The sequence below is a fragment of the Formica exsecta genome, unplaced genomic scaffold (assembly GCF_003651465.1).
Source record: "Formica exsecta isolate Colony F162 unplaced genomic scaffold, ASM365146v1 scaffold72, whole genome shotgun sequence".
In the NCBI taxonomy this organism is placed as follows: Eukaryota; Metazoa; Arthropoda; class Insecta; order Hymenoptera; family Formicidae; genus Formica; species Formica exsecta.
The window spans coordinates 4,497,158-4,516,495 of record NW_021853485.1 but is presented as its reverse complement, the minus strand read 5'-3'; the positions used below and the strand labels follow the sequence as shown (position 1 = coordinate 4,516,495).

Here is a 19,338-nt window from a genome sequence, read left to right as displayed (position 1 = left end):
CCCTGTTTAAAAAAAATATTATAATTTCTATAATATATATTACTAGTTAATAAGAGTATATAGTTAGTGTATACTAGTGTATATAAAATTAATACAGAAAAGAGAGGGAAAAGAAAGAAGTATAATAATAGTATAGTATATGTGTACTATTATTTAATATACACTATTTATATACCTATATTAGTATATCTTTTGTTAAAAGTAAGTACAAGGTGCTCTGCGTAGTGTTAATTATTTATGCGAACGTTGGGGAGCTTTTTTTCACGCCTCATTTTCGCTCGACGCAGCGAAAAAGCTGCGAGTTTCCGCTCGATCGGGTGAAATGGCTCGGATAATCTACGTGCAGGGAACCGTCGATACCGCGGCTCTCGCTTTCGGGCTCGTGGCGATGAAACGATGATTTACGCCCCCGCGGGACGGATTCGCGCTGACGGCGCGTTTCCGCCGAGAAACTTACCTTATGCGGCGCATCACCCCGCGCGCGGGGTTAGTGGGGGCGAGTGGGGCAAGGCGGGAGCGATACGGTCCAGGCGCACTGAATTGGAAGAGTCTGCGTCAGCTTCGTCCTAGCCGGTTAGTTTCCGGTTCCGCTTCTTGACGCCCGAGATATTACGTCGGCGAAACGACGAAAATATCGAATGTCGCTTTTCGCCTCCTCCTCCCCTTCTCTTCCCGCTCCTCGATGAACCCTCATCGTCGCTGTCCGATCATAGATAGCGGCGATTTCAATCCTTAATATTTTTGCACTGATGTAGATATATCGTCCTTTCCCGATATTGGTATTTCTTTCGAAGCATATAATCATTTTGTATATATATATATATATTCAAAATTTGATACATTTTGCAAAAATCTATCGGTTATATAGAGAAAAAAGGCAGAACTTGTTTAGAAAAAAAAAGATATGACATTTTTTAAATAAATAGAGAGAGAAAAAGTTCTCTCTCTGTGTAGCATCAATTATTTATAAATTTAAGACGCTGCAAAGCTAAGATCTAGCAATAAATTCTCGAGAGCGAGAATAGGACCGTATTTACGATGCGTGCGAGGGAATTTGGAGAATTATAATACAAAGGGATTTTCTCCAGCATCGCAGGAATGTAACGGAGAATCCTGTTCGAAATTTCACTTTATCCTCCCGATAAACGGACTCCTGATAGATGCACTTCCGTAGCAGCCAGAAATAAGAACAAGATTGCTCGCGCGAGCCATCGATCCGATTCTCGAGAGATATTCGATAGAGTTTAACGTTCCGGGTTTCTCGCAAGGAATTCAATTAACATAACAAATCGAGGCGCCAGGCACAATTGCGTGAAATTTCAAATAATTGCATGCTCTCCATTCTCCGATCAATTATTTGCGACGGTCTAAACATTTGCATACGTAAACATTGAAAATGTACATGGAAATGCGTATTATAAAGAAAACATTGATTTGTATGATATTTGGACATATTGAATAATTGAATTGCGTTATGCAATATGGAACCAGAGACATGTATTATAAATTGAAAAGCATTACTTTTATTGTGATTAACAGAGTCTGAAAATATAATAAAATACGATCTATTATTAGCTTTGATGTAACACAAGCAGAAATCAAGTAAAATATAGCTTCTATCTTTGTGATTAGAATCGAGATGTTAATTTTATATTATAAGAAAAGGAAAAAATTGTAATTGAAATTGAATATATAATATATAAAAAAATGAAAAATATTTTTTGCCACTTACTCAAAATTCGAACTATGTTATCATAAAACAGTATAATATCAGAATAATTACAAAACGCGCAAGCTACATTGAAAATGATATTAATAATAAATTGTCGGAAAATTTTTAGGCGATTATTTCCATCGATAAATAGTAGATAAAGATAATAATCTAATCTTCTGCTCGTGGTTTAATTCTTCGATGTAGAATTTGAAGAATATTCAACACGTCGGTCGTTTGCAACATGAAACTTTCGTGAGATTTCTGAGTAATTAGGATTGAACACAGTAGCGGCTACTTTACAGTCTAATTAGGGGCGATCAATCAACTAATGATAGCGCTCCGGGTATAGTTAATGCATTCATAAATCAACCGCGTACTGGACCCGATTTAACGGAGCCATGGGGAATTACATGCACTACTGTTTGTCATGAGCCTATTGCATTGTTTAACGCACATTGTATAACAGATCAGAATTCATGGGATTGTTGCAATATTTGTAACAAATTTGACAGTGTATTTATTCAGAAATATTGTCTTTTTTCTATTATCTGCAATGCAACTTGACTCGTAAAATTTTTAAAAAATTTCAAATAGTTAAGTATTTACATTTAATATTAGATATCTTTACAATGTGAAATCTTGAATAAAGTTTCTGTTAACGTAAAATCTGATTAAAATTTACTGAAAAACAAAATTTTTTTATTCACGTCGTAAAATCGTTTAATTCGCGTAAAATCTTTTAGCTTTCAATGTAAAATAATTTGATTATCAATGTCTTGGCATCTTGCAGCAGTAATTAATTTCTTTTACTTTTACATTAAAGTTTGTTCTATAGTATGATATTTATTAAAAAAACAACATCCAATGTTTCCGGTATCTCTGTATACGTACAATGAGACAAAATAATAATTATGCATGCAAGATTTTTGGCGGGTAATTATGGATTTAAAAAAATAAATAAATAATAAAATAAAACTGACCAGTTTAAAACTCTTTTACGTTGTACTTGCGACACTTTTCATTCCTCGGACATCCTCAACGAGAATCTCGCGAAACCAAAAATTATTTAAAGGATTAAATACAACGAAATTAAATTTGATCAAATCTTCCGTTACGACAGATCGCGAATTTCACGATAGCTCTTCTCGCGTAGAGAAGACGTTCGAAGGACGGAAAGGAAATTGCTCGTTCACGACAATGCGATCGGCGATCTTTGACGTGAAAGCGCGTGGCGGCATTATCGGCGATCTAACGGCACTGCCGACTTTCCCGGCGAGCTTGTTCAAAGGAATCGCGTGTCGCGACGGCGGCTTTTCCGTCGCCGTCAGCCTCGACGGAATCGGCCCAATTCCGCGACGAACGAGTATTATTCCGCTTGGTGGGTCCCGTTACGATTCTCTCCCTCGCGCCCTTTGACACCGCCGGAAATGGATGGCTGTATCGCTCCGAACGGTCGATTTTTCGCCAATTGAAAACGGATCCATGAGGGTAATACATTCTTTGATACTCTTCGTGAAATGTAATATCTTTGTTAAAAGACCGCTTGGACAGAAACGATTTTAGTGTCAGATAGTTCAAATCAGAATTAAGTGCCTGTTTTCCCTATCAAAAGAAAAAAAAAAAAAAAACGCATGGCGGTAATTTTTTTTTCATTATCCAGGATTTTCAACGTTTTAAATTCAGATGTAACGCCGGAATTTCGGACGTTTAAAATGCCAGAAGCAAAGTGTAGAACATATTGCTTCTCGAGAATTTATGTTCGACGGTGATTGGATTAACGCAAGAATAGAGAACAGCGCATCGATATTTCGACGGTTTGACATGAAAAAATCTCAATGCACAACTACTCCAGACGAAATTCGTAATAGCTCCCACAGTTCCGTCTATCGTTTTCCAAAAGCATTCCTAAGTCCTTTGAGGCAAAAAGACCACGCACTCGGTTCACCGCTAACTCGACTGCATTTTCTTCTGAACCATGGTGGTGTGATCCGCCCCTCTCTCTCTTCCTCTCTGTACCCTTACAGCTCATCGATTTATCCGCCGCATAATTCCCCTTAATCCTTCGATTTCCCGATAAGGAATAAATATTTCCACGCGATTAAACACGTCGTAACCGCATCCAGTATGCGTTTATACGTGAGAATATGTATATACCTTGTCAAAATTTAATGATACACCTATAAATTTATCAGGAGTGGAAAGGATTAAGAGAGGCGCTCGAGACCTTTCCATATTATACGCAAGGATTATCCGCGCGTAACGCGTCTATTGTTAATGAATTTTATTACTCCAATATTGCAGTTACAAATTATTTAAATGCTCATAAAACAATTATTAGGATTACGGCGGTTGAGTGAATAATGAAAAACACGCGGGCAATATAATATTTACAGGATATTTATTGTGTAAGTGGACAAAAGATATTACAGTTTGAACATTTTATCTGGAGCTGTTATCGTTAATTACATTTACTGTTATATCCCTTTAACGAACTCCTTAATTATCGACAATTAAGTACCTAATATTATCATCGATCACGCTCGCCATACGTCACACGTATATTGTTTCTTTCTCAACTTGTATTATTTATTACATCTCTTACTATTTACCATTTATATTTAACTCTTTACCGCGCATTCTATGTGTATGTTACATACAGGATAAATATATATATATATACTCCGCGATATACCAAATATCTCTATATTTTCTATAAAAAAATAACGACAACGATTCTTCATCAAACTGTTTGATGCAGATTACCCTCTTCAAGATTCAATTAAATTATTATATATTTATGTAAATATCCGCAATATTTCATTAATATTTAGAACCTTTGTTTCGGTTGCTCGATTAAATTTCTTTGCACTTTTATAAATAATTTTAATTTTTTTTTTAATCTCTCAGTTTCAAAAGAGAGAGAGAGAGAGAAAGAGAATATAATAAACATTAGATTATATTTGTCACGGCGTTAAAAATACATTTTTGTCGTACGATATGTGGTCTCACAAATTTTTTCTCTCTCACAAGAAAGAATTACGTTTCTCTAAAACACACTCAAGGCTACACATACATTGGTCGTGCATATATTTCCAATTGTAATCAAATATATCTATTTAACATATCTCTATAAAAAAATTCAATCCACAAATAAATATATTTGTTAAATTTATTACACGATTAAATACATTTTTAATTGTAATAGAATTTAAGCGGTAAAGAGTTAACGTTGCAACCTCGATTTAACCCCATTCGATACCGCGCTGTGCGAATATACGCTCTATTCTTAAATCTATAGGATAAAAATAACAGTGTATTTTAATGATAGTTATACTAACGAAAAACAGTTTCATCGTTACATCACGACATGAAACATCGACTGTTCCTTTGACGCTTACCTTAATTTTTTACATGTGTGGCTTTTCTTAACAATTAACTAAAGTTAAAGATACATCTATCGTATATAGCAATTGTCAGTTTCGATATGTGTAACCCAATGGATTTATTTACAATTCTTATAATATTTCAAAGTTATATCGTTTTTTTTTTTCATACAAGAATTGTCATATGCTGCAACTGTATATTTCACGACCAGATTTGCAAAATCGAATTAGCCTAATGCTTTTATGAATTTTTCGATCATTTATCTAATCAACTGATGCATTTTTTAAAATACCAAGAATAGCTCTCATCATGAAATTTGAGAATCCATCAGTACAAGATGCTGTAATTTTTATTTAAGAATGCAGAAGACACGAAAATTATTATAAAGGATTTTTTTGCAGGAATTATTTATATGTATATTTTTGAAAGTTATTTTTAAAAAATTATCTTGCCCATATAACGTAATAAAAATTCTTTATTTTTATAAAGAGTTAAAGCGTTGGTGATGGAACGCAAGAGTGTTAAAAAAATTTTCAAAACTCAATTCCTTGAAAGTTTGTCTAATGGCAAACATATTAATTACGAAATTATTTATTTTCCTTTCAGAGTGTAATGTCACAGGCGTGTGCGTATGTGTATAGAGGATCGAATAATTTCCTTACATTTTCATTCTGATGTTAAGCAGGTGAAGCACTCATTGTGATATAAAATCGATCTGTTTCTCGAACTATTCAAGCTTCCTCAATCTGTTTTTCTACTGAACGAAATGTAAAGCAAACACACACATAAACAAAATAAATGTTAGATTAAAAATAATATTTTAGCACATTAAAAATATTATATATGCAATTGCTTGCAAACTTATTTTTTACTTCATGTTAAAACGTTATGCGATGAATTTGCTGAAAACCTTAAAAGATAAACAGAGCCGACTTTTTCACTGGTAATTCATGAAGCCTTGGTGGATCCCGAGCACTCGAGGACCGTGAAACCCTAGAATTCGCGGATCGTATACAGCAAGAATCTTATATTCTCAGAATCTCTGGTATTTACGTAGAATCGAGAGATCGTACGGCGGAATCGTTAAATCGTCGCGGCGTAGAATCTATCGATCCGTTCGATTCATCCCTCCTCCCGGGTAAAATCCAGATGCCAGAGATTCGGAGAGCGCACTCGGCGAATTCCGCAATCACTTCATCCTCTACCATCCATTTCCATATTATCCCGTTTATCCCGTCCGCTCCCGACGGAGAGACCAAAGCTCAAAACGTTTCCTTCAGTCTCATCACTAAACAAACGAGCTCATCAATAAAGCAACGCGATGATCCCCGCCTTCCCCGTCAAACGATCCGCCGCCGTTTAGCCGTCGTCGCACACACCACCACCATCACCATCACGGTCTGTGAGCTTAGTTTTGCGATTATAAATTATTCATGCAACGTGCGCGACGTGGACCCGTACAACGTGGACGCCCCTACCCGTGATGATAGTAGATCTTGTCCTTGCAGTTGCACGTGGCGCCGCAGAACTTCCGGCGTTCCCGGCCCTCCTTGGTGTCCGTCTCGCACACCCACGAGCCCAACGTCCTGACCAGCTCGGCGCAGTTCGACCACAGATCGACGTGGTAGCAGGCGTTCGTGCAGAGCTTGCCCCGCGTGCAGTGGTCCTTGCACATGCTGCATGGCTTACCGGCCACGTAGGGCAGGCCCAGACGACCCCTATAGTTCCCGCTGCGGAGCAGAAGCACGCCGATTTTATTAGACAGTGTCCGGCTTTAAGGAAGGAAGAGGCCGCACTCAAGAATGACCAAAAAACGATCAAAGTTTTTTCATTTAAAAAAAAATCAATATTTTCGAACTGTTTCAAACTGTACAAGACAATTTTAAAACACATTTGTCTAAATAAAATTGCGAAAAATCGTAATTTAAACGATTTAAATAGACGCGATCGTGATTTAAATATCGCGAAAACATGAATTACACACCAATTTAAAACAATAAAAATCTAAATCTCATTGCGCGACAAAGATCTAAAGTTAACATCATTAGTCTGTCATTCGTTTTGATATATAGACACATACGCGCAAATACAGGCGCACGCGAACATATAGTGTGGAAAAACATTTTTTGTTTCTTCTTTTTTGTGGTAAGTTAAAGTAAACCGCGCATTTTTCTAAAAAATTGTTCTCGTGTGACTCTCAGTTTCTTATTTATTCAATTTTATGATAAGCATCTTTGGTAGCGCTCACAAAATATTTTACAACGATTTCATTCAATTTATAAACACACTACTCGGAAATGCATGTACGTATGTACGTGTGTATGTGTGTATGTGTGTGGGTGTGAGAGAGCCACTTTGTATATATTATCATAAATATACTTTACTTGAATTACAGCAAACAAGGAAAAGTAAAAAAAATCACAGAAAAAATCAAAAGCTGTATAGCTTAAAAAAGTTGGTACTCTTATTAAATCAAGACTCCTCAAATTTTGGGAAAATGTATTATCCTCCTTCAATAAGAAAATTTTCATGCGCGTGCATTTAATTTTTGTAAAGATTAAAACTTTAATAAAGATTAAAATGGCGTGAAAGTTACACGCAGAAAGTTCAGGCCAAGTTTGTTTTAGCAAAACAAGTTTGCCAGATTAAATTTCTCAATTTGAAGCAACAAGTATCCTCGATAATCATATGCCTCAAGAGAAAATAATTTATTAGAAAGCAATTATCAAAAAATAACTATTTATTCCATAATTTGTGTGTGTGCACTCTCATCCAAAAATATAACACTTATTTTTTGCAATTATTTTTGGTACTATTTTATTCACCGTAAAAATATATTTCAATTTTCGATTGTTATTCCGGATTTATTCACGTTTCCCCGACATTGAAATCGTCGCCGTTCTTTTCGGGAAAGCTTTCTCGATATCCGAGACTTAAAATAAATACTGATTCCTCTCCGAGATACATAGCGTAAATAGTTTAGGCGGTATCCATTAGCCGCGCGCATTAACGAAAAGCCTTGGCAAGTACCGTCGAGCAATTTGCAAATGGGCCACCGAATTTACATTCAAAGTATTTTTCGGGACGAAAGCGTCTTAAACGATCGCGCGAGCGTGGGCACCAGCGCGAATTTTCCATCTCCAGGGGCTGCGTTAGTCCGGCGGGGAGGAAGGAAATGCTGTATATCCACGAAATTAATTACGAGATAGGAGTCGGTGCGCGGAAGAGAGAAACGAGATAAAAGGAAGGATAAAGTAGCCGACCGCATCACGCGACACGGTTTATTTATTCAGAACCCGGGCTACCGATGCGGCGGTTTTCGCCACCGCTCCGCTTTTCGCGCGAAATAGGTCAGGCGTCAAATACACCGTGCGAGAATGTGCGGTGTTTAACAAGAAATAGAAATCGACGTCTAAAATGGCATATGAAATGATCTTAAAGGCCGCTCTACTTGTGAGACGCTGAAAATCGACGATTGTGTGACACGGTTCTAAAATTCCGTTTTGCAATAATTCTTGAATCTTGATAGCGTAGTTCATCGTAAAATTCGGAAATAGCATCCTATTTGCAAGGAGCAAGAGTGTCACAGGAGACTGGCAATAAGTTCTCGTAATCTTTTAAATCCCGATATTTTCATTAACCACAAGCCTCGATTTATAGTTTCTCGAAATAAAATCCATTTCTAGTTAAACAACGTTTCATTTTCCATTTTTACTTCCGGAACTCATCAATTTCCCGAAAGCTCTATACGATAATGGATCGGAAATTATTGATGCAACTATACTTTTGTTAATCAAAATTAATTGCAATTTTTTTTTATAAGAAAGAACGTGTAATACGCGCCATGTATCTCTCTCTCTCTCTCTCTCTCTCTCTCTCTCTCTCTTTCTCTGACACATACGCGCAAATACAGGCGCACGCGAACATATAGTGTGGAAAAACATTTTTTGTTTCTTCTTTTTTGTGGTAAGTTAAAGTAAACCGCGCATTTTTCTAAAAAATTGTTCTCGTGTGACTCTCAGTTTCTTATTTATTCAATTTTATGATAAGCATCTTTGGTAGCGCTCACAAAATATTTTACAACGATTTCATTCAATTTATAAACACACTACTCGGAAATGCATGTACGTATGTACGTGTGTATGTGTGTATGTGTGTGGGTGTGAGAGAGCCACTTTGTATATATTATCATAAATATACTTTACTTGAATTACAGCAAACAAGGAAAAGTAAAAAAAATCACAAAAAAAATCAAAAGCTGTATAGCTTAAAAAAGTTGGTACTCTTATTAAATCAAGACTCCTCAAATTTTGGGAAAATGTATTATCCTCCTTCAATAAGAAAATTTTCATGCGCGTGCATTTAATTTTTGTAAAGATTAAAACTTTAATAAAGATTAAAATGGCGTGAAAGTTACACGCAGAAAGTTCAGGCCAAGTTTGTTTTAGCAAAACAAGTTTGCCAGATTAAATTTCTCAATTTGAAGCAACAAGTATCCTCGATAATCATATGCCTCAAGAGAAAATAATTTATTAGAAAGCAATTATCAAAAAATAACTATTTATTCCATAATTTGTGTGTGTGCACTCTCATCCAAAAATATAACACTTATTTTTTGCAATTATTTTTGGTACTATTTTATTCACCGTAAAAATATATTTCAATTTTCGATTGTTATTCCGGATTTATTCACGTTTCCCCGACATTGAAATCGTCGCCGTTCTTTTCGGGAAAGCTTTCTCGATATCCGAGACTTAAAATAAATACTGATTCCTCTCCGAGATACATAGCGTAAATAGTTTAGGCGGTATCCATTAGCCGCGCGCATTAACGAAAAGCCTTGGCAAGTACCGTCGAGCAATTTGCAAATGGGCCACCGAATTTACATTCAAAGTATTTTTCGGGACGAAAGCGTCTTAAACGATCGCGCGAGCGTGGGCACCAGCGCGAATTTTCCATCTCTAGGGGCTGCGTTAGTCCGGCGGGGAGGAAGGAAATGCTGTATATCCACGAAATTAATTACGAGATAGGAGTCGGTGCGCGGAAGAGAGAAACGAGATAAAAGGAAGGATAAAGTAGCCGACCGCATCACGCGACACGGTTTATTTATTCAGAACCCGGGCTACCGATGCGGCGGTTTTCGCCACCGCTCCGCTTTTCGCGCGAAATAGGTCAGGCGTCAAATACACCGTGCGAGAATGTGCGGTGTTTAACAAGAAATAGAAATCGACGTCTAAAATGGCATATGAAATGATCTTAAAAGCCGCTCTACTTGTGAGACGCTGAAATTCGACGATTGTGTGACACGGTTCTAAAATTCCGTTTTGCAATAATTCTTGAATCTTGATAGCGTAGTTCATCGTAAAATTCGGAAATAGCATCCTATTTGCAAGGAGCAAGAGTGTCACAGGAGACTGGCAATAAGTTCTCGTAATCTTTTAAATCCCGATATTTTCATTAACCACAAGCCTCGATTTATAGTTTCTCGAAATAAAATCCATTTCTAGTTAAACAACGTTTCATTTTCCATTTTTACTTCCGGAACTCATCAATTTCCCGAAAGCTCTATACGATAATGGATCGGAAATTATTGATGCAACTATACTTTTGTTAATCAAAATTAATTGCAATTTTTTTTTATAAGAAAGAACGTGTAATACGCGCCATGTATCTCTCTCTCTCTCTCTCTCTCTCTCTCTCTCTCTCTTTCTCTGACATATCTCGTGTATTTATTTTATACGAAGTATAATCATTTGGTTGAGAAATCATTTATTTACGATTTAAAACTGTTTTTCTATTCATTTCGAAAACGCGGATCTCGCGTGTTCGCGGTAGGAAAAATTCACACGATCGTTCTATGCGTTCGTATCTCGTTAATATCTCCGTCTTGTAACGAGAATATATGAAGTTTCCGATGAATACATTGCGCCGATCGCATTAGAACGGATCTCGCGGAAAATTTATCGGGTCCGCGTATTTTGCGGGGGATCGATATATGAGAGGGATATATAGCGTCGCGCGATTTGCAGAAATCCTTAGTTCAGAACTGGGTCGCCGGCATTTTTGTACGGACTACTGCAGGAGCGATAAATTGCGAGTTTTCCCCACCCCCTTTCTCCCCTACGCTTCCCCGAAGATCGAAGCGGATTCTAATTGCGAGAGTCGCTCGCGCGTGAAATGTCGCTGGGAAAATCGTTTATTTATTGTCACTCACTTGGACGACTTACTCGAGAATGCAACAATCCGATTGATATAATTCTCCGCTGTTTCAGCAGATCAATATTCGCACAAATAATTAAAAATGATCGATATTTCTACGATACGCGGAGATGCACGAAAAAAATTTTTTTTTTTTTTGTAGACTAAAATAATTTACTCCCTAATCATCCCGAAATAATTTTTCCAGAGAGAGACATTATATATGAAAAGGCGCTGCAATATATAAACGCTTTCGATTTCCAAAGTAAGAAAAAGATGAAAAATTTTTTTAGCTTTCGTTAAATATATAATCTTACACCTTCGCGTTTATTGAAAGGGATGCAAAATAATTTGAGATGATTGATGATTTTTACCGATTATTAGTTACTTTCCGATTCGATAAACAGTTATCTCCTTTATCAGATCATTTTTTCAACTATCTTGCACGTCTCTCACCCATATATTTCATATACATTAAATCCAAAGATAAACAAGTCGGTTCTTGGCAAGAAAATGTCAGAAACAAAATTCGTATTCGTTTATCGTATGTCATGTATGTTTTGCATTGAACACGCTGTATGTAAATATATATACTTCATCCGGTAGTCTCGTGTACACAACAAAAACCATAAGTATGCTGAGAAAGTATGTCATACCAGTGACAAAGAGAGCCGTCTAAGTGCCACAATGGGCATGACAAAGACGAACGAGCTATAACTCGCACCGACGTTGCATATATTCCGCACCGGTGTGTCGCAGCATTTTCCTTGTTTTCCCTCTCTTATATGCGTTCCTCCTTCGTTTTCTCCCCCGCAAGAGAGGGTTGTACATATGTCTCTCTCACACACATGTAGTATATAAATATAGGATTTACATATTTCAATGCGTCTAGGGGAAGCTTACGTGCCAGTCTCGCGCGCACGAGTTTGCGAACATACATTGGTTATTTTTGCTTTCGTGGAAAAAAGGGTTAAGCTGTATAATCAAGTCCGCGTATATATGGGGTGTCTAAGGAAGGATCACAATATTCGACGAACGTCTTCTCTCGAAAATGTTTTCGACCTACCGAACGCGTTGAGAGAAATACTGCCACCGTATCTCTCTCGTGAATGATAATATTATTTGCTATTTGGAAAGAAAGATCGTATTTTCTCAAACAAGATTCTAGCTACTCTTATGCGTAGTATCTAAAGAAACCAACGGAGAAAAATTTCCAATAATCAAATGACCAAACCTGCCCCTTTTCATAAATATATATCCATTATCAATTTTGTTATTATTGCAACTCTTTTAATAGTAAACCCTTTTTTCTTTATTTTTTTTTTCTCCGATATCTCTCCGACTCGATGCAAATTTTTTGTTCCCTATAAAGATTAGTCCTTTAAGAGAGATAAGGAAAATTTGCAATATTTTAATCTATATGTATATGATGCAAAATAATTACTTGAACGCTAACCGCTGTCAGGTTCGCGATCAAAGTCCTTGTTTAAATGTGGTCGTCGTTGCTAATTAACGTTGCGCAAAGAGCGGATTGTTCGCGTACTTTGAACAAGCTTCCTCTTTCCTTTTCATCTTTCCTCAATCCTTCTTCCTTGTTTATTCCTCTTGTGTCGGTGCTTCGACAATCAAATGGTGCTTTGACCCTCACCCTTCCGACGAGCGAATGTCGATCTAACATAAGTAAGACCCGCTTTGACGTCGGACCGCGCGTGCTACTTTCGCCAAGTTTACGGTTAACCGGTTCAATCCGCGTTTCCCTCTAGCAAATTATTGCGTCAATTCCACGCTAATGAACTAAGTTCTAGCCGTGGCCCAATTGCAATTGCTGTCGCGGAAACGGCCGTGTATCATAACAGCCACGGCAAACGGCATACGTCTCGGCAAAAATAATTACATGGCGTCGCTATCCCGTCGATGTAATCTACGGGTTGCGATTGTAGGAATTCTATTAAAAACGTAGGAACGCTCCGCGTTTTATTTAAATAACGGAATAATTATAACGCGCGTGAATAGGAAAAAAAAAACTCCAATTTTGTAAAAATTTACGGATACAGATGAGACATGCGACAGATACAAAATGAATTGAGATTGTCGAAATAATGAGAGAAGATAATAATATATACACACAGAAAGCCTTATTATTAGCGCTTAATTGCATATTCTTCGGCCAATTTCGAGTCGGTATTTCCTTCACGAAGATCGGGGTCATCAGTATCTATATAACTTCGTAATTAAACCTTGAAAACTTAAATGTTGTTCAAGTAAAATTTACTTAAGATCAAAAGAAGATAATTTTCTTAAGGAATATGATTTTGTTATTTATTCGTATCTCCGAAGCTTAGTTTATGAAAAAGTCTTTATTTTAATATCTTTATTTTCATAATTTTACCATTATATTTTACCATTTATTATTCTTTTATTATTATACATTATTTATTAATTATTAATTTCTTAAAAATGATTAATGTGAATATTTCCGTAAAGAAAAAAATTGACTAAAGAATGTGTATGCCTGCAAATGGACTGTAAATATCCGGAAATCTTTCCTGTTTAATTATATTCGAGAAATGCATGTGATAAGGGCTTGAAATATTTTCTCGTAAGACACGCAAGTCGATTTTCTCGTAAGGCATGCAACACCAAGTTCGCTGTTGAATTTATCACTATGTAAACATTAGCGATTCTTTAATCAGAGGCTCGATAATTATACCTACCTCGGAGCATAATTGCAGACATACATGTAGAAGTCCTTGCCGAGTGGGCCCTTGCCACCGGTGCAGTGGCTCACCCCGCATCCGACCAGATGCGTCGTCGCCCACACCACCTGCGTGTAATGGCCGATCTCGTGGATCTCGTTCGTCGTATTCGGCCCATACTTGAAGTCCTTGTACTCCATGTACCACATTCTGATGGGGAAGTTCCTGGCAACATTCCGACGAGAGAGGCGTGATTCGGCGCGATGAGCGATCCGGAGTTGCGGTCGGATGTTACCCGCGTGCGATGTAAAGCGTGCGGCGGTTGTGATGTTTGTAAAGCTCTTGTCTACACGAGCTGCTACGGATTCTGCGCTAACAGCCCAGCACTGTGGACCGTTGACGCGCGCGTAATCTAATTCTAACTTCCTCGAGACCGAGGAATTAATTATTATTAGCGATAACTCTCATTCCAAAGCACAAAAGGTTGAACTTTCCGACAGCTCAAGGTGTAGTTGTCTTTTGAAACGATCTTAATCGAGTTTATAAAATTGTAAAATTTGAAATTTTTTTATCGTACCTTTAACGGCGAGATTAATGATCATCCCCGAATGATATCTTTTCGAGAAATCAATCTTGACATTAATCTAGATATTATTTTACTCCACTGACATATTATAATGACATATACATATAAGACATATATAAAATAAATAAAAATTAGATATAAAAATATAAAATAAAATTCTTTATTAAATAATTTAATTGCATCTTTAAAAAAAATAAGAAATTCTTATAATTTCAATCTTGATTCTAAATATATCTTAAAATCTTTCGTTTCAACAAAGTAAAAAATGCAACTAATAAAATTGTATAAGAATAATAATTATCAATTATCTCTCTCTTGTAAAAAAATTTATATTTTGATTAAATTTTAAGTTTAATATACTAATAATCTTTGTCGAAGAACAATATAATTTGATTTAATGAAGTCGGCGCGGTTAACTAATTAACGGCAAATGAACCGCTGCATATTTTCACAGAAGAAGGTCTAGCTCAGGAGTCCACCTGAGCAAATATACTGCTGCAAAGCGAGCTTGCTAACTAGAAGTAAACAAGATTTAATAACATCTCACCAGAGTGTACGACCGGTGCTGATGAAAATGTTTTGCCCGCTCTGACCGAAGCCGTCCAGGTATAGGCCGGTCGCGTTGTCGTGCACCAAACCGAGGCAACGATCGGCCCATCTCTGCGCCGCCTTCGCTAAGCCTGAATGCCATTTCTGAAACGAGAAAAGGGAGATACACGCATTATCGGACATGCCTGACTAAACGATGCTACACGGAATGCTCTAGAAATATTACTATCGAGCCAAAATGGGAAAATGTTTTTCTATTAACGTTTTTCAACGCGTTTTCGAATCATAAATTATTGAAAATTTAACTTTTTGGCGCAAATAAAGTAGCGCTAGAAATGAAACATGAACAAAATTGTATCTCTTCAACAAGTGTATTTTTTTAACTGTATATTATATTGTATTTTTATAATACAATTATTACATAAATAATAATCAAATATAAGAGTATAAAACAAAAAAGTTCTTTATTAGATCCTTTAAACTTTTTAAAAAAAAATTTAAGAATTTCTACAATTCCGATCTTGTGTGTGTATTTTTTTATGATTCTGAATATATCTTAAAATTTTACGATAATATTTTAATAATATTAAAAATGCAACTCTAACAAAATTATTAATGTATAAGAATAATAATTATTAACTATCACTCTCTCTCTTTCTCTTTGATACATATATATAGTTTAAATTCATGTATATCTCGATTATAAATTCGAAGTTTAATACATTAATATGTAAAAAATTGATGTAATAAATATATTTACTTAAATTCTAAATAACTGTGATTAAAAATTACAATTTGAAAATTAGTTGTAAATAAATAATTCAGAGATGGATCTTCAAACATTGGTAGAAATATGCACGATATTTTTTATAAAAAAATTTGATGATTGTAAATTTTGGTTAATAAATTCATAATTAAAAGGAGAACCATGTTTTGTGAGAATCTGTATATTATATTACGTCTATATATTATATTGCGGAAAAGCTTGAAATCTAATTAAATACGTGTAATACGAACTACAAGCTGTGTTTACGAGTGGAAGAAGTTTTCTTGCATTTGCAGTAAACTCGCGGTAAAAGTTTCTTGATTTTCTTGCGGCTCTTTAATTGCTCGTTATATGCAAATATCGCGTTTTCGAAGCCATAATATTTGTAGAGGCGTTCTCAGAAGTTTCTCGTGAGAAAACGCTGCGCTTCCTATCTTTTTGCTATTTTTTTTATGTTTCTCTCTACATAAGTTTAATACTGATGGTAGCTGCGTTTATTTCTGCTTAATGAATCGCGCGTGATAGTCGCAATAACTGCGACTACATTACTGGACGTAAAAAAAAAAAAAAAACGATCCCAAAGTTATTCTGCATTCTACGAGCCTATATTAAGCTTAAGAAACTCGGGAGCTACCCGAGCAGGCTTCCTTAATCAGAGGCGCTCCTTGATTTATGCATCTCGAGGCGACTGCTTCCTTGCTCGTTTAAAGTTGACTCTGAATTCTAATCAGTACCGGATGCACAATACATTCTATGAAACACGATATATTTTGAAATTACATTTTTAATTATTTTTGTAGAAAACACATCTTCTTTCATGTATTAATATTATATTTTATCGTCACATATATATATGTATATATTATAAATTATATATGTATATATATTTGTCGGAAAAAATTATTCGGAAATTATTTATTCGTAAATATTAAAAAATCGGAATAGACGATTATTTACGTTGAACAAATCAAGATCACGAATGAATTGATTAATTGTGATTTCTTTCAAAAAATTATAATATTGGGATATTATTTACGTAATAATTAGTTAGTTTATATAAAAACAATTTACTTTAACAAATAGAAAGAAAACGAGAGAATAATGTTATCTGGCTTGGATTTTTTAAACGCTCTACCATTTGTCGATAGAAAGAAATTCCCAATACTACCTAGTCATCCTCTCCTCCGAGAAACAATACATCGCACCTCGGTTTTCGCCAGAGAAACTCCGGATAACAGTCGCATCTCTACGGCGTAACTCCTGCCGAAAGTAGCTTTTACGACGACGTCGCCGGTAGTTTCCGCGGAAAAGAATTTAAGTGGGAAGTCGTGTAACTTATAACCAAGCTGGAGATTGGGCGGCACGAAGAAAACGACAAGAGTGGATGGAGAGGAGACTCAGAGATAGTTCGACCACATAAACACCTGTCCGCAAATACGCACATCGGATCTTCCGATAAAAGAAAATTTCTGCTAAGAGTGAAAACTCGAGAACAAAATTGGTGATTATAAAATAATTTAATATTTTAATGATTATTATTATTATTACGAACAAAAGTCATCGAAAATTATGAATAGCAATTGTGTCACTTTATTTTTTGTATACGTTTTTCTTTTCGCCTTTATATTTTATACTCTGTAACACCGTTTCGTTTCCTTCTTATTTCTAAAGACAATCGGATTTTAATTCATATCTCTATGTGAATTTATTACATTGGATTACTAACTCTGCGGTGAATGTCGCGTTTCCGCTTGTAACATCCCTTGCGCTATGTCCCGACGAGAAACAACGGAAAGCGAGTGATATATAGTGTACACGTTTGCATATATGTTTATATATCGATCGGATAATAACGTCGATACAGGCCGGAAATTGAAATCTTGCGCCGTGCTCGACGGCGAACCTCGAAAATTTAGTTTTCCGATCAAGTAAACCACTACGTAAGGTAAATGTCTGATAAAGTCTGTCATTTTGTGTACATAGCTTTTAACATTCTAACGTCGAGCGTTTATTAAGCAATTTAAATATCTAACAATAAAATTGTGATTATATGATTATATGATTTAGATTGCTTTTTATATATAAATATGTTTTTATATATGTTGTTATACATGTATATATATGATGTGTGTATGTGTAATGTAAAACTTTTACAGAGCATGATTTGCTATTTTAATATTTATTTATGTCCTTTTACAATTAAAATTCTATTATAAATGCATGTTTTATTGCAATTATTTACGATCAAAACATTTTATAGTTAAATAATCTCTTATCAATTATCTGTTATTCTCGAAACATGAGCGCATACTTTATTATTATGTTTTATTATCCGAACAGAGAGAAGAGAGGCATGCGTTATAAACAATAATTGCTGCTGGATTTACCATTCAGTAGTTTTGGTAATTTTCCGGAAAATGCGGAAAATATATATTGTGAAATGAACGAATAACGAGCGCTTTCGCCGCTTAGTTTTAATCAGTCCAATTAACGCGCGCGTATTATCTACCGCAAAGTTGCCGAAAATCCCGAATTAAATCGCATTGTGCCGCAGGCGAAAGTTGAATTATATTTCTCTTGCCGCGTATCTATTTTTTTTTTATATTACTTGCGTTTCCAGAAGAATACCTGCCCATTCGAACAATCGATAATCATTTCCTGAAATGTTATTCGTGTAAATTTCACGAAGAAAATAAGCTGCCCGTTTCTAGTCGATTTGGCGAATTCAGACTTCTAAATTATTCAAATTATATGATTTAAGTTTGTTCCGATTATATAACAAAGCTTCTCAAGAAAATTGCCATCATTTTTTTGTTTCACAATTGAATCATAAGTAATAAGAATGTCGGTATATATTGCTATATATATTTTATATATAAAAAATGACGAATTGTAAAAATATAGTATATAGTATATAGAACAAAATATTACATGCTTCTAACTCAACATTTTATAATATTTTATTTTTATTCTCTCTCAAATATAAATATTTGACAATATTTTTATTTTAATCTGCATTATATACTACAAATTTATTATATAACATTTTTCTAAATTATATTATGTAGAACTGAAGAGAGATTGAAACTGTATCATCATCAAAATTAACCAGACTCAAACGGAAATATCTGTCAGTATCGATATTAAAGTCAACGTAACAGAAAGGCTATCCCCATTTCCGGAAAAAGAGAGAGATACAGGAGCCAGAGAGTTCGGAAGGATTCCATTTTGAAAAGTGACAACGTATTGTCGAAGGTACGCCGAAAGATAGAAATCTGGGAAAAATCGATAGAAAGCGGAACGAGATTCCGCTAGCTCGTATCATTCCCGAATCCTACGCGAAGGAATCCTAAAAGATCCGAGAAAGCTGATTCTCTCAAAAATCCACAAAATCCTCAAAACTTCAAATTTAAAAATAACCTAATTATAATAAAAAATTAAAAAT

The 19,338-nt window shown here is 35.5% G+C and overlaps 1 protein-coding gene across 8 annotated transcripts in view; it reads right to left on the bottom strand.

Moving 5' to 3' along the window:
* Nucleotides 1-4,095: 4,095 nt before the first annotated feature.
* LOC115243421 (cysteine-rich venom protein pseudechetoxin-like) overlaps nt 4,096-19,338 on the bottom strand; it is a 65,953-nt gene continuing 50,710 nt past the window's right edge. For all 8 annotated transcript variants that reach the window (XM_029820416.1, XM_029820408.1, XM_029820412.1 and 5 more), the window contains 3 exons: nt 15,126-15,271; nt 14,011-14,217; nt 4,096-6,828 (listed from right to left, as the gene is read on the bottom strand). In XM_029820416.1, coding sequence (XP_029676276.1) covers nt 6,573-6,828; nt 14,011-14,217; nt 15,126-15,271 — 609 coding nt within the window. In that variant the 3' untranslated portion in view covers nt 4,096-6,572. The remainder of the gene's footprint in view (nt 6,829-14,010; nt 14,218-15,125; nt 15,272-19,338) is intronic.